Here is a 12526-nt window from a genome sequence, read left to right as displayed (position 1 = left end):
GAATACAGTTCGTGGTATTACATATATAAATAAATTAGCGATACCCGACAGATGATGTTCTGGGTCGCCCTGGTTCACATTTTGGTCGATATCTCGAAAACGCCTTCACATATACAACTAAGGGTCACTCCCTTTTAAAACCCTCATTAATACCTTTAATTTGAGACCCACATCGTACAAACACTTGCCAGGGTTACCCTAGGTTCACTTTCCTACATGGTGATTTTCCCTTATTTTGTCTCCAAAGCTCTCAGCTGAGTATGTAATGTTCGGTTACACCCGAACTTAGCCTTCCTTACTTGTTTTTTTTTTTTTAATTTCGTCAATTGAATTCTGCTTTTCTTTATCTAATAAATAAAATTCTTGTGTTAGAGGGTTAACTCCTCCGAAACGGCTGAACCGATTCTCCTGAAATTTTCTGAGCATATTGGGTAGGTGTGGGAATCGGCCAACGTCTACCTTTTTTTTCGCTACGTGCCTAGAGTCTTGAGATCAAAACGTGGACCCGGGTACCCCTAGAATGTGTGTGTATTATGGATATCAAATGAAAGCTGTTGCTGAGAGCTCTAAAGTTCATTGTGATATTCGATTTAGTCGCATCAACCTGGCAAAACTGATAAATATGTATGCGAAGCCGAAATAAAGAAAAGAATTAATAATACCCACATACCTATTTACATACGTCCTATTCGATTTGCCTGAAATTTCGTATATAATTTTGCCTATATTAGTATTTACGGTGCTTTTTTCCGGGAAGTATACCAGAGACGGACTGGGACTGGGATTAGGACTAGGACTAGGACTGGGACTGAGACTTAGGCTTGGAGTGGAACTGGGACTGAGACTCGGAATGAGACTTGAACAAAAGACAGACTGGCAATAAGAGATGAAAAAAAATGAGAAAAAATTGAAAGAAGAGAAAAGAGAGAAGGAGACTGAGAAAGAGATAGAATGAGACGAAGATGGATATAGATGAAGCGAAAAAGACGGAGGGAGGAGTGAATAAAAAGATTAGGAAGAAGTGTATAGGGGTAGGGCAGAGTTAGACGGAAAAACTTTTTTATGTATGCAGATAGACCAAATTTAGGGCAGAACAACGTCTACCGGGTCTGCTAGTTTTCAATAATTTAAGAAATAACTAACATGAAGATATTCAAAATTTCGAGTAAATTTTACGAAAATTGCGAAGATTTTATTTGTAGTTTCTTGAATTTTTTTGAGCATGCAATTTTAGTCTTACAAAGTACAAGTTAAAAGTCTCTCAGAATTCGCATTATTTTTTATACCTTTCATGAAAATGAAATGGTATATTAACTTTGACACGAATCTCAAAATTGTAAGTCTTTAAAGGAAAATAAATAGACCTACCATTAAGTACACTGAAATAATGAGGATGAAGAGCTGAGTTGATTTAGTCATGTCCGTCTGTCCGTTTGTCTGTTTGTATGCAAACTAGTCCCTCAATTTTTGAGATATCTTGATTGATAAAATTTGGTGCGTGGGTGTAATTAGGTGTCCGATTAGACATTTGCCGGAACCGTCCGGATCGGACCACTGTAGCATATATCCTTCATACAACCGATTTTTTAGAAAAAGAGGATTTTTGTCATATCTTCCTTAATTTATCAGATTGAAGCTTCAAACTTCACCATATACTTTGGTATATTGCATATATTGTTGTCTGAAAAAATTATAGAGATCGGTGGTATATATTATATACCCCATATATACTGTAATTTTTGCGATGAGGGAAAATATATACACCCATCGGGGGAAAAAATGTCAAAAATTAATAAGAATTTAAAGAGACCTTCAACTTTTACTTTAATGGACTAAAATTGTTTGGCTACAAAACTGCATACTTAAGCAAATTCGAAAAACTCTATATAAAAAGCTCGACTTCTTCTCGATTTTTCCAATATTTTCGAAAACGTTTTTGAGATTGGTTTTCATAGTTTCCAGTTCGAAAAACTCTCAAGGAAAAGTTCGAAATTTTCGAGTATTTTCGAAAACGTTTTTGACATTGATTTTCATAGTTGCAGTTTCAAATTTAATGGAAATCTTTTTTTTTTGTTAAGTTATCAAAAATAAAGGAGAGGAGAATTGAATCGACGAAACTTGATAAAAGAAATAATAATACTGGTATTTTCGTGCGCGCTACTGTATACCAAGTTGCATTTGAAGTACGTTTCAAATTACCTTTAAATAATATTTGCTTGCGGTATTTGCCTTGATGGAACAAATGTGGTTAAATGCAACAAAAACAACTTGGCCAAGCTTACCTTCATACCTGTGAGCACAATATATGACTTGTTTATACATATGTATGTATGTATGTACATTTACATTTAATTATGTATATTATTTTATATAGAAATATGTATGCCACATATAATAATGAATATATATAATAATACGAATTCATTACTTAATTAGGTATATTAGCGGTTATTCAATTATATATCTACTACCAACAATTGCGCCATAGGTCAGGTTCATCGAATCGTCAAAGATCACAGTTCTGCATAATACGCAACTCTAAAAAAACTAACGGCCGCCGTGGTGTGACGGTAGCGTACTCCGACATCCACACCGAAGATCCTAGGTTCACGCCCCGGGCAAAGCAACATAAAAATTTTACAAACAAGTTTTTTCAATTAGAAGAACAGCGGGGTCGCCCCTTGGCTGTGTTTGGCAAGCACTCCGAGCGTATTTCTGCCACGAAAAGCTTTCAGTGAAAATTCATCTGCCTTGCAGATGCCGTTCGGAGTCGGCATAAAACAAGTAGGTCCCGTCTCGCCAATTTGTAGGAAAAATGTAATAGGAGCACGACGTAAATTGGAAGAGAAGGTCGGCCTAAAATTCTTCAGAGCTTATCGCGCCTTACATTATTTTTTTATACAAACAAAACAGTGGTCTATTTGGGTTCCTAGACACGAAAAATTAATATGTACTGGCCAAAGTACATATTTTGAAATTCGGAAAAAAAGCCAAAATACCCGAGTATCTTTCTTTTAACATTTTTTTATCCTAAAAATTTTAAGAACAAATGCGCGTTCCCATATTGATTATATGCCCTTGAAGAGTGCATGTGTATGAAGTACAGGTTTTCGCTACCCAGGTAGGGCTGGCATGCATATCGCTACCAGACCGGAACACTTTGCTAAGTCTTAAGAAATTGTTGTCGATAAGTAGAGAGGAAGGATGTGGCCATCTGTAGAAATCCACGCAAGTGGAGAAAGCTTATGATCGTCTTTAACAGGGGAAAGGGCAATGAAATTAATTGATTTAACGTGAAAACCTGCCGTCGTCGGCCAAATCTTACGATAAAGAGACGTTTGATCAGCTCCCAAAAATCGCTTTTCTTGGTACCAATTGATGATGTGAGTGAACACCATCACCTTGATGGGTTTGGAAGCCTATCTAAAACCTTTTCCAATCTATGAGCCATGGCACCAGGTTGCGGTGCAACTCCCTAATCGAGTTAAATACATGTGGATATCAGCCGCGGCCACCACGATACTCTCGAGGGACCTATCTCAACTGGAGCAACAGTACACTTAGGCCCAAAAAGGTCCCATTGTAATACCACGTGGATCTCTACAATACTCAAACCAACAGGCTGATTCAGCAAATGTCAGGAATTTCTTAGGCTCCAACTTAGCCAGTTCACAAAGATCGTCAAAGAAGGGAAATTGCAAAGATTTCCTCCTCTTGCGCCAAAGCGCAGGACAATGGCAAAGAAAATGCTTGACTGTTTCTATCTCCTCTTCGTATTTGCAGATTCTGGGTGATAATGATTAGTTATAAAGAGCACCCAGCCGTTGTGCATGCTTCCCGATTGCTATGTGGCCGGTTGTAAGTCCAACCACCAGAGATATGTCCCCCTTCCAAGAAGAAGGAAACTTCTTGTACATCTCGCGTCCCATTCAGGCCACACGAGCGTAGTGTGGTAGCAGGATTCGAGATTGCTCCATCTCACACCCGATTCCCTAAGGAAGAAGTATTACTAAACTTAGAATATAATATAGAAATTTTCAGACACTTATGATAGCTGCACAGATAGATCATCATCAGTACGCTTTAAAGTGTTTGGTTAGACTTTTGTAGCCCAGGCTACTTTGGTTGAGTCTCCACCTATTTCGGACCAGTTGGAACCCCCCAAACACACTAAACACTTTTACCACCAGTTATCATCCTGTGTCTCTTCTGCCTAAACACAGCCGAGGCATACTCAACAACTCAATCGACCGGCTATCAATATCTTTAAATATAATACCCCAACTATTTAAGTCCCTTACATCCGAGTACCCCGGCCATTCACACAAAATATGCAACCAATCCTCATATAACACCCCCCACACACATCCCCCCGTTTCACCCTAGGCCCACTTATGCAAAAATGCATTAATATTCATTCAGCCGAACATGACTAGGTGCGAGTAGGAATATCCAGACTTAAATGCAAAAAGGATAGGGGAGCAGACTGATTTTCTGCGGACCTATTGAAATACGGCAGCGAGAAGTTGTAAAGTCTCATGCACATAGAGTGCCTAATCCAAAAAAGACGATGCTATAAACTGCAGCAACTATTGCAGAATCAGCAGTCTTAGAACCACATTTAAGGTTCTATCGAACAAGATTGAAGCCCATCATGGACAGACTGATTGAACTGTATGAGTACGGCTTCAGGCCTGGTAAGTCTACAATCAACCAGCTTTTCACTTTAGTAGGAGCTGATAAAAGGCGAGTTCAACTGCCTCCGTGTTATTGACTAACACCTATTAGGTTAGCAAAGAAGCGACTGGTTGCCATTTTGGGCGGGTAAACTCGCTTAAACGGTTAAGCGTCAATGATGTAAGTAACAAACAGGTGTTTACTATGGCGTCCTCTTCTCCTTGAAATAGAGCATGAAATGTCAATGTCAATTGTGGGAATTTATTTCACTTTTTTTGTTTTTGGTAAGTTATGCTAAAATTATCGCAAATACACATACATACATACATGTGTACAACCTACTCGAGCAGGTCACGTTCTTGCCATTTGTAACCAGATTTTATTTTATTTTTTTTTTTAAAAACGTAACTATTAATTTGTATTCATAAAACATTTCTTATGTTTTCCATGTTATTATTTACCATTCAATCTAATTGGAAATCTGTTTGTGTTCAAACTTCAAACAAATATCGTTAAATTGCAAAGCGTTTTGTTTGAATTGCAGCTTAAGCTTTGAATTTATTATAGCAAAAAATCTTCACTAATAACAAATCCGATTAAATTAGGTCACTTGAAGTTTGAACACAAGAATTCTTCTAATCTAGGTTGATTTATTTAAATGACAGAATAAGACCCGGTTTTCAGTAGTTGGTTAAGCTAAGCTTAAACTAAGTTTGCTTAAACTCTAGTCAAATTTAAACTCCAGTTAATGTACTGAGAAGTTTTTCAGTCACAGCTTAAGGCCGCCTTTGGGGTATGCTGTTTTGTGTGGCAACATTGGTTTTTTTTTATTGTCTAGATAATTTGTAGATACGGCAACAGCTGGATTTTGTTTACCCAACAAACATGGAAAAAAATTTCTCCAGCGAAATATATTTAGTTCCGGAGGTGATATCCAACATCATTATTTAATTATTCTTAAATCAGATACTTCTCGAGTAGATATCCAACTTTATTCTGCAATCACTATCCTACCTTTGAGAAATTTTGTAAAATGTAAAGTTCTCGAATTTCCAACATCGAAACCCTCCTTAAGGCGTCATTCTTAAATTATTTTCCGACCTTTGAGAGATTTTTAGAAATGTACAGTTCTCAAATGAATATTCAACACATTTCTCCAGTTGATATCCTACATTGGATATCGAGTTAAGGTGGAGTTGAAAATAAAATCTCCAAGGAGGTAACACCAAAACCAACAGCTGTTTATTGTCAGAAATAAACACCTGGTTGATAGCAATAATGAAGCGTAATAAATAAAAAATAAATTATATATATATTTTTTTTATTTTCGTGAAAATACTGTAGTATGGAATCTTACATCGAGTCCAGTTAGAGAACCACAAGTTGGGAATTAAATTTTTTCAAGTAATAGCATTTTTTGCTTTATAAAAAATGTCCTCTTTTTCTGAGTACGTTATGATTCTCGAGTTGAGCCACTGTTTCGAAACAATTCTTAAGATTTTAGAAGTATGCCTAGTTATCAACATGAGCTCTAATGGTACTCAAGCCCAAATGCTTGTTGGGTATATTCGACGCCATTTTGAACGAACACAAGTAACTGATAGGTTAACTAGAGTTTAACCATGTCAGATCGACCGCTTAAGCTCAGCTTAAACTTCAGTTAAAGTAGACTGAAAAACTGCAGAATATGTTTAAGCGTAGTTTAACTGACAAACTGAGTTGAACTGTATTGAAAAACCGGGCCTAGGATGAATGTTATAGTTTTTTTTACCCATATATGGAAGTGGATAGGTATGTGGCAAGAAGTTGGTGGATTATTTTTATACACAGCTGTACTTGTACACAGGGTATTATAACTTTAACTGGAAAACGGTTGCTTGTAAAAGTATAAAAGAATCGAGATAGATATAGACTTCAATATATCAAAATCATCAGTATCGAAAAAGATTTGATTAAGCCATGTCCGTCCGTCCGTCTGTTCGTCCGTTAACACGATAAATTGAGCAAATATTGAAATATCTTCACCAAATTCGGTTTACGGGCTTATCTGTACCCAGAACAGATTGGTATTAAAAATAAAATAATTTAAAAAAAAATTTTAAGTTAAACGGTTTTATTGAAAACAATACTTACATGAAGTAATAATAATACGAAAAGCTAGAAAATAATTAGGTAGGTCCTAGGTACTAGTCATCACACTCCTTATCAATCTATGGCGTTGATCAGACAATTAAATAAAAGCGTTGGGCGCGTGAAATTTCTAAAACTATTAGGCGTAGCATAACCTGATTAAGGTTCAGTTGGTTTTACTTATGACTATCAATAGAAATATGACGCGTCCAACGCTTTTATTTAATTGTCTGATCAACGCCATAGATTGATAAGGAGTGTGATGACTAGTACCTAGTAAATACATAATCCTTCCAAAGACTTTACTCGACTCTGCGCCACGTATGCTTGTCCCTCCTCTAACTCCAAAATATTTTGATGTCACTTCTACCGGACTGTATGCAATATTTGTTCCAAATATGAGCCAAATTGGGCATCATAGGTCGCTTTCTATTCATGTATGTATTATGTGTTCCAAATATGGACCAAATCAAATCGGACCACAAATACGATTTTTGTGAATATCTCGATCCTTGCGCCACCTAGCGACGGTTTGTTTCTGATTATTGCATTGTCATCGGGTTCTGAACTACATTCCAAGTTTCAAGCTTGTAGCTTATCGGGAAGTTACTTAAATTTTAATTACAAGATTCGTTCACAACGGCCGTGGAGGCAACCAACCTAAATAAAACCGTATAATTAGCGAAATCGAACGATAACCACGCCCATTTTTTCGATACCGAAAATTTAGAAAAAATGAGTTTATTCAAAGAGAATACCGCTAAGCTAATGAAATTTGGCAGGTGGTTTGGTTTTATGACGCAAAACATAAATTGCAAATGATTTTGGAATATGAGCGTGGCACCACCCACATTTAAAAGAAAATTTTGAAGTTTAACAAGCCGTAAATCAAAAGCCCTTAAAGATGTTACATTGAAATTTGGCAGAGACACTATTCTCGTCGAATTATATAGACTGAGGGAAGATAATCAAAATCGGTTAAAGACCAAGCCCTTAACATGGTTTGCTAAAACTCTACGGTATTTAAATACATTTGACTGATACGCTACCTCAGTTGGTGGTATGGTTGAACTAAGAACAAAACTTAAACAAATTTTACATTGTGATAGCAAGAAAAGGAGGTCCTAAAGTTTCTTAATTATACCATCAAAATTTAACACGCTTTTATTAGAACAATTAGGACTGTGATATAAACTGTAAGATTTAATAATTTAGGTGTAAAATTTCACTGTTGAAAATATATAATTATGTAAAATATGGAATTTTTTTGTCGCAGATGAAGAAGCATAATTATCGTTAAAGGTTACAATGAACTTATAAAGTGTTATATTTCTTTACAGTCAATTAATTTTTTACTTTTTAGTTGATTTAAATTTTAATTTTAATAATAAAAGCTTATTTTTAAAAAAGTTTTTTTCTTTAATTTTATTTTTAAATTTGCAATTATAGTAAGTTTATGAGCAGAGTTTTATAGATAATGATGGCTTAAGGTGAAAGGCAAATACCTTGACTGCAATAATTTTACTTATAAGTCACCAGAGATTGCATATAATTGTTATTGATCAAAATTTTAGGCAAAAAAATCAGACTGAAGTATTAAGGCCACCCAAATATCTTTTTGTTACTTTATTATAAAAATCGAAAGTAATGTAATGAATTTTAGGCAATTCTGATTATTTTTCACTTTCTGCCATCGTTCGAATCGCTGAAATGTCGAACAAATAACTCAAATATTCAGTAAAGCAATACGTCTTTTATTTAAGATTCTGCTGTAGTAGTAGTACTACACAATTACAATACTCGTGTGCTTTTATACTCTCGGTTAACTCGTTCGCCCATTTCTTCTAAGGTCTATACTTTTCATGAACGCCTTCTCGAATAGTTGCTTATTTATTTCTCATTTCTGTATCTGATATTCACGTTCGTCTTCTAGTTATATGCGTGCATATGTGTGTGTAATAAGCTCTTAGCTGCTGACTTCATGTATGTATGTGAAATATTCTCTTCGCTGTTAGCTTCGCTGTTTACATGTTTGCTTGCTTTACTGTTTTTGTATAGCATAGTGACTTATCGAAGTTGCTAATAGTCGCCACAATAATAACAATTTTTTGACACTTTTATTTCGCTCGAATGATAACAGTTATTTTCTAAGATTTTTATCTTGCTTTTAAAAAAAATTTTATTTTTTTAGCTGTTTATTTGTTTTGGAAAATTTGTTTAACTTATTATTTCGGTCAGAAAATTATTGGTATATTATTCTACGTTTTTCATTTCGCTCGAAAAATAATAGTTATTAAAAACTCAAGTCAAAAATTAGGCTTAAAAAGTGACCTTGCGGTGGGATCAAAGAAAGCTCAGACAGCGTACTTTATCTGCAAAGGACTCTCGGGAGGAGCTGTAGCCCATCACCGCATGTCATCCCTCGCATTTACAACACAGAAATTCGTACGTAACGTATGGGAATCTGATCTGGTGGAAGGCGCCAGACAAAAAAGAGCAATAAAAGTAGAGTTGGGGTGCAAAGGCTAGCATGCCTGGTTAAGTAAGGCGTAGTGAGCAGCGCACCTCAGAAAGGGTTAAACATAATTTTTCACTTGATGCCTCTACAAGTGTTCGTGCAGGGATTGGCCGCGAAAGGGTCTCATCGATTACGGGAATACGTGCTCGATACTTTATTAGATGACTTTACAAGGGGTCGATTAAACAGAATTACAACTAATCTAACGTCCGTCACTAACCATATCACGGTGGTTTTTGTTTTTAAAGTGAAAAACATAAGATATCCTGCAAGGGAGGAATGGGAGAAAAGCCTAGACAGGAGTAGTGGCATTATAATTTACACAGACGACTCGAAAATGGAAGACGGAATTGAATCTGCAGGTAAATCAATCGTACCGACTTCCTGATACAGCGACTTCCAGTCGTATGCCTATGCTATAGAGAGAGCGGCAAGACTGCGTCAGGATAGCACAATTCCAGACATCAATGTAATGATGATCTTTGTCGACAGCCAGGCGGCTTGAGGATATTGGAATCCAATGTGATAAAGACGCAAGTTGTGCGGAGGTGTGGATCCTCTCTGGCATTTATAAGACACCTTTGCTGTGTTCCAGGGCAAAGCGATATTGAAGAAAATGAATTTTCAAATGAGATGGCTAGAAAATGTTCCGAAATATATATATGTAAGTGAATTACAAAAAGAAAGTACTTTAGGCCGAGCTTCTCTTTCAATTTGTGTTATGCTTTTTTTTTAATTTTCCTTGGAAATTGGCGGAAGGGACCTACTTGTTTTATGCCAACTCCAAACGGCACCTGCAAAGCAGATGAATTTTCGCTGAAAAACTTTTCATGGCAGAAATACACTCGAAGTGTTTGCCAAATGACTTGAAAATAAAACTTAAAAGAAAATCGTAGAAAAACGACTTTCACCGTAAAATATTTAACTATTACAATCGTTATAATTCACACCCATATCCAGAAATCTTCATGTTTTCTATACCCACACTCATATCTGTAATTTTATTTAATTTCCTTAACCTCCCTCTTCTAGACTGCCGTCAAGGATTTTTGGTGCGCCCGCCCCGACAATGCACCCGACATGGATGTGTCGCTTTGGCGTAATTTAAGTCAACCAGTTGGCGCGTGCTCAATATTAAATCTTAATTACAGTCAATTACCTGATTTATTACCTCTGAATATCTTGGGATCATCTCAGCTCATACCATGCACCAAATTTGAGTTCTCCTCAGAAGAGATTGGTGCTCGCTCCATAGTTGAAGAATTTGATTTGGTTTGTAGTCGGAAAGAGTTGATTAGCGTAATGGAAATGAGCTTCTTAGCTGGTGCAGCATTGGGTAGTGTATCGAGTGGTTGGATATCCGATCGTTTTGGACGCAAGCATACACTGATGGCTTTTGTATTGGTGCAAATAGTTGCTGGTGAGTTGAGTCAATAATTATTTTGCGTATGATTTTAGGAATGAACCTTTGGTAAGGAATCGCAAGCATTTTCTACCTTCAAAGAGCTAAATGATAGTATATTATTAAGTTATAACATTTATGTTGTGTCCTGCTTTGTTATATAGTGCTCTACCTTGTTATATTATGGTCAAGCAATGTTATGTTACTTAATGTAATTTTACGCAATTTTATATTACGTTTAGCTACGCTTATTTATGTAATTTTACATTTATATTAAATTTTCCCAATGTTGTGCGTTGCAAAGCTTTGTTATGTTACGCTATTGTGTATATCATACTATGCCTGTATGTCAAGCAATGTTGTTATGCTATGCTAGACTGTGTTATGTTACATTGAGTGATGTTATTTTATAATGTTGTTATGTTATGTTATGTCATGGAATGTTATGTTATGGTATGGTATGTTATGTTATGTTATGTTGTGTTATTTTATGTTATGTTATGTTGTGTTATTTTATGTTATGTTATGTTATGTTATGTTATATCATAGTATGTTACGTTTTACTATGTTATGTTGCATAATACTATAAAGCATGGTTAGTTGGCGTGGGCAGACCACTCTGATTCCAAATAGCGAGCGTGTGGGTACGGTCCCACCTTATCCATTCCATAGAGTCCAGATACTTGAGAAGATCCTACGACCTAACATTCTTCAGCTCTGGTAGTCTCTTGGTAAACGAGTTTACAAGAAACTTGAGTCTACTTCACCAGTGCGCTACAGTACCACATAAGGTGCCATAGACTGTCTTTTATGTTCCAATCACATCCGAATCGAACCATAACCTTAATAGTGTAGGGAGCAATGAGTGCCGGGTCGCGTTGAGCATCGCAATCAATGTGAAAAGATTCCATCCATTCAGTCCCTGAGGTGCAGCAACTTACTTCTCTCATACAGCATCAATAGCTCAAATAGCTCAGCGGCCGGAGAGACTCCAAGGGTTTATATCAAATACTGTGGTGCTTTGTTGTACGTAATAAAGGCGTAATTTATAGTGAGCGGATTATGGCATGTACACAAGACTGGGTTGATTTATTAACCGATATCGCGCCATCGATTTTTCGACAGGATTTGGCCTCAGAAAAAAAAAGTTCCACTACGCATACCCAAAAAAAAATAATTTTCGAGCCTGCGAAATTTCATTTTTTTTTACTTTTTTCGACCTTTTAAGGTTTTTTTCATGACCTACTAAAAAAATTTTCATTTCATTGTAAAATTTTCATGTATACCCTGTCCGACCCAAAAAATATTATTATGATTTTTTTTTTTTTTTCAAAAAACTTATCGACAACGTTTTTAGCGGACATATTTGGGTCGGACAGGGTATACATATGAAAATTTTTTTAGTAGGTCACGAAAAAAACTTTAAAAATCAAAGTCGAAAAAAAGTAAAAAAAAAAATTAAATTTCGCAGGCTCGAAAATTATTTTTTTGGGTATGCGTAGTGGAACGTTTTTTTTTCCTGAGCCCAAATCCTATCGAAAAATCGATGGCGCGATATTGGTTAACTTTCGTCCGTACAAATCGATCCAGCCCAATGTACACTCTTTCATCTCCCGTAGGCACCTTGGTATGCCATCTCCTGGATAAATATATCGATGCAGCATGCCAATATAATTTATTTTGGATAACGGTACCAGTAACTTCTTTTGGTAGGGTAATCGTGAACGCAACCGTGATATTTATTGAAACATTGCTGGAACCGTAACCATAACATTAGCCATAACCGTAATTGAAACCAT

At 36.1% G+C, this 12526-nt stretch overlaps 1 protein-coding gene across 4 annotated transcripts in view; it reads left to right on the top strand.

Annotated features, from left to right (window-relative positions):
• The window catches only part of LOC137251433 (organic cation transporter protein-like), a 224772-nt gene that overhangs the window by 71620 nt on the left and 140626 nt on the right, over window positions 1–12526 (top strand). For all 4 annotated transcript variants that reach the window (XM_067786005.1, XM_067786015.1, XM_067786035.1 and 1 more), the window contains exon 2: window positions 10358–10745. In XM_067786005.1, the coding sequence (XP_067642106.1) occupies window positions 10358–10745 (388 nt within the window). The remainder of the gene's footprint in view (window positions 1–10357; window positions 10746–12526) is intronic.

This window comes from Eurosta solidaginis, chromosome 1, assembly GCF_040869045.1.
Source record: "Eurosta solidaginis isolate ZX-2024a chromosome 1, ASM4086904v1, whole genome shotgun sequence".
NCBI lineage: Eukaryota > Metazoa > Arthropoda > Insecta > Diptera > Tephritidae > Eurosta > Eurosta solidaginis.
This window is presented reverse-complemented; position numbering and strand designations above follow the sequence as displayed.